Source organism: Acyrthosiphon pisum, chromosome A2, assembly GCF_005508785.2.
Source record: "Acyrthosiphon pisum isolate AL4f chromosome A2, pea_aphid_22Mar2018_4r6ur, whole genome shotgun sequence".
Classification (NCBI taxonomy): Eukaryota; Metazoa; Arthropoda; class Insecta; order Hemiptera; family Aphididae; genus Acyrthosiphon; species Acyrthosiphon pisum.
Window position 1 is genome coordinate 13,873,258 of NC_042495.1, and position 2,990 is coordinate 13,876,247.

General features: G+C 29.4%; 1 protein-coding gene across 1 annotated transcript in view; it reads right to left on the reverse strand.

Moving 5' to 3' along the window:
- Window positions 1–2,314: 2,314 nt before the first annotated feature.
- Window positions 2,315–2,990, reverse strand: part of LOC100160836 — a 5,933-nt gene continuing 5,257 nt past the window's right edge. Inside the window, exon 4 of the mRNA XM_001950360.5 lies at window positions 2,315–2,581. Within this exon, the coding sequence (XP_001950395.1) occupies window positions 2,407–2,581 (175 nt within the window). The 3' untranslated portion in view covers window positions 2,315–2,406. The remainder of the gene's footprint in view (window positions 2,582–2,990) is intronic.

A 2,990-nucleotide genomic window follows, 5' to 3' on the forward strand; every position in this document is an offset into this window, starting at 1 on the left:
ACTTAAAATTATTATTACATTTAATTGTTGGCAGAAACTTATAGGTTATAGGTTAACTTATAAACTTTAAATTATACTAAACTTGTTAGAGTCTAGAGAAGATATTAATTATTAGTAGTAGTATATATTTTACTGTAAGTCTTCTATCCTAGTTAGATTTATTATATTTAGTACCATAATAGTCTATATTATTAAAATAAAATCAATGAATAATGATAATAGTATAGTACCCACGGACTAAGATATAAGATATAAGATATCTATTAGTCCGTGATGATACCTACCAAAAATTGTTTCCATATTTATTTCGATAATGTTATTTTCTATTCTCATACGTTTGCTAGTATTTATAACGAATACGGCAATATAAATTATAATTTATAAATATTTCGGACGACTTTTTGTTTTGTCCATTGGAATTATTGTCGTATTTACCAGAAACCAGAATATGTTATTGATATAATGATTTCCATTTAAAGACTATGATATTTAGTTTTAAACCTGTTTTTAGGAATTGGAGAATTAGATAAAACAAAAATCGGATTATTCAATACCGAGTAGATCATTAAATAATAGAATTCGTAAAAATAGCCAGTCCATACAATGGATAGTATACTAATTATTACTCTTTACTGTAGTACCTATAGAATATATATTATAATATAATTTGATTATTATGAATTGATGATATTATATTATTAGAAAAATAAATTACCAAAATCGAATGAATAAGTTTTGTCTCTTGGTTCCACACATGATAAAAAAAAATGTAATTAACTGTACAATAATGATAATTAACTTTAAAAAGTTAAGTTAAGACAATATAAAATTTAACTGAATAAGTTAATAAGTTAAAAACAAAAAAAACTAACTAGTTAGGTAAGTTAAAAAGTTAAAAAAAAATTAACTTTTTAACAAGTTAATGCTCACTTTTGGAAAACACTAATATAAACAACGTTACCGCAGCGCCCGTAAGATAAAATTGGAATGCAGGGGAGGTTGACTATTCGAGGGTTGTACAAAACTTAATTTTGGTTGTATAAAATTGTACAAATAAAGTACATAATACTACTTGATTACAATTTATGATTTCGTAAGTACGGGTGCTGGGGTAACGCACCTGTAAAATATCATATAATATTATGCCCCACCCGGGCATGGTAGATACCTACAGGTGCCCACTAGAAAATTTTTCCAAACTAACAAACACACGTGTTTAAACCTACAGTACCCTCTCCCGTAGTAAAAGACCACCCAGTGGCCTGTTGCCACGGGTTAATTAATAAAAAAAATATATATAAATATAATATAATAACTTATTATTAATACACACTTATTATTAATAAGTGTTTAGTGATCTATTATCCCAAATCAAATTGTATTATTCAATTATTGGCAACCGGCATTTTACGTAAAATCCAATTATTTGGCTGAATGAGAATGAGCGATGATTTCGAAGAATCATTCGATAGATTAAACTTGTAGTAAACTTATCTACCGAAAATATGGAAGGCATCGAGGGTAGGCAACCAAGATTGTATGTATGATTAACCTTTCAGACGACCGTTCAACAAGCGCCTACTCCAATGTATAGGCAATTCAACACACAGCTCAACGATGTGATGGTGGTAGGCGGTAGCAACGATGCGACAACAAACAAACAACTCGGAATTGACACTCACTGAAACGCGAAGATGTAGAGGATACAAGCTATACAATGGGAAATAGGATTGTGCAGTTTAATTATACCATTTTGAAATAAATATTAAAACAACTAAATATTTCGAATATCGTGAATGTATATGGGCGGTGCGAATGAACATTCGATATGATACGGCTTTTAAATTATTAATTCTGATTCTTCTATAATTTATTATGTCCAGAATTTAGGTTAGTTTTGTTCTAGAGTGGGATATTAAAATACAACCACAGTTTAGTACTAAGCACTAGTATCGTCGAATATTCTATAGATACAATGACGTTTATTAATTATGTGTACACATAACGTTAGCCGATATGTGCAGCCGTGTAGGTAGTAGGTTAGGCAGTAGGTACACGGTAATTCTATCTATTCTGTGGTAATACGATGTGACTTATGGCAATTAATAACCCATACGATATAAAAGTTGATACACGAAGAAATAAACACTTTCCGAGTTCTAAAGAATACGTATGAAAAGTGTGTTGTCAATATTGGCTCAGTAATTTCCAAATCTATAAGCCCCATTGTCCATTAATATTTTTTTATATATATAAATCGAATGATTTTAGCTTAGAAACTATTTTATTATAATATATAGTAAATATACAGACATTGAGACATTTAGACATTCAATTTAATTGTAATAAGTTATAATTATTAGTACACAAAAAAGCAACTCCAAGAATCACGGAAATAAATCAAGTCTAATAGTAAGAAAATCCATGATTATTACGACCATAGGCATAAACTCCATGATTTTGATCATTGGCAAACCGTTTTGCTGCTAATTTGAATCCCATGTTCATTGCATAAATTACTCTTGCTTTATCAAAACGAGGATGTATTGATATTGTACCTCTGAATGTTGCATGTTCTCCTCTATTTGAACAAACAAACATTTCACAAATTAGAATTTATTACAGTAGGTACTACAGTTGTAGGTGTTGAGTGGGTCACTGTAATTGATTTTTGCTATTAGACATTTTAGTAATACAGTAGGTTGAATTAATTAGTAACTGCAGAAACTGCCAAAAATTGCATTTGATAACGTCATTGTTCGTGCATATGTATACTTAATATTTTCAACTGTTATTATATTAACTCAAGAAAAATATTGTATTATAATACCTTATAAGGGGGCTGCAGCAAATGAAAAAAAGTGATTTTTAGGCCAATTAGCTAGACAAAACTGGAAAAAATTGGCTTGACAGATTTTAATTTTTGAAAACGGATTATGATTGGTCAACAAGTGTACTAGGGAATGATCGAGGCGATTTTGAATATTTCT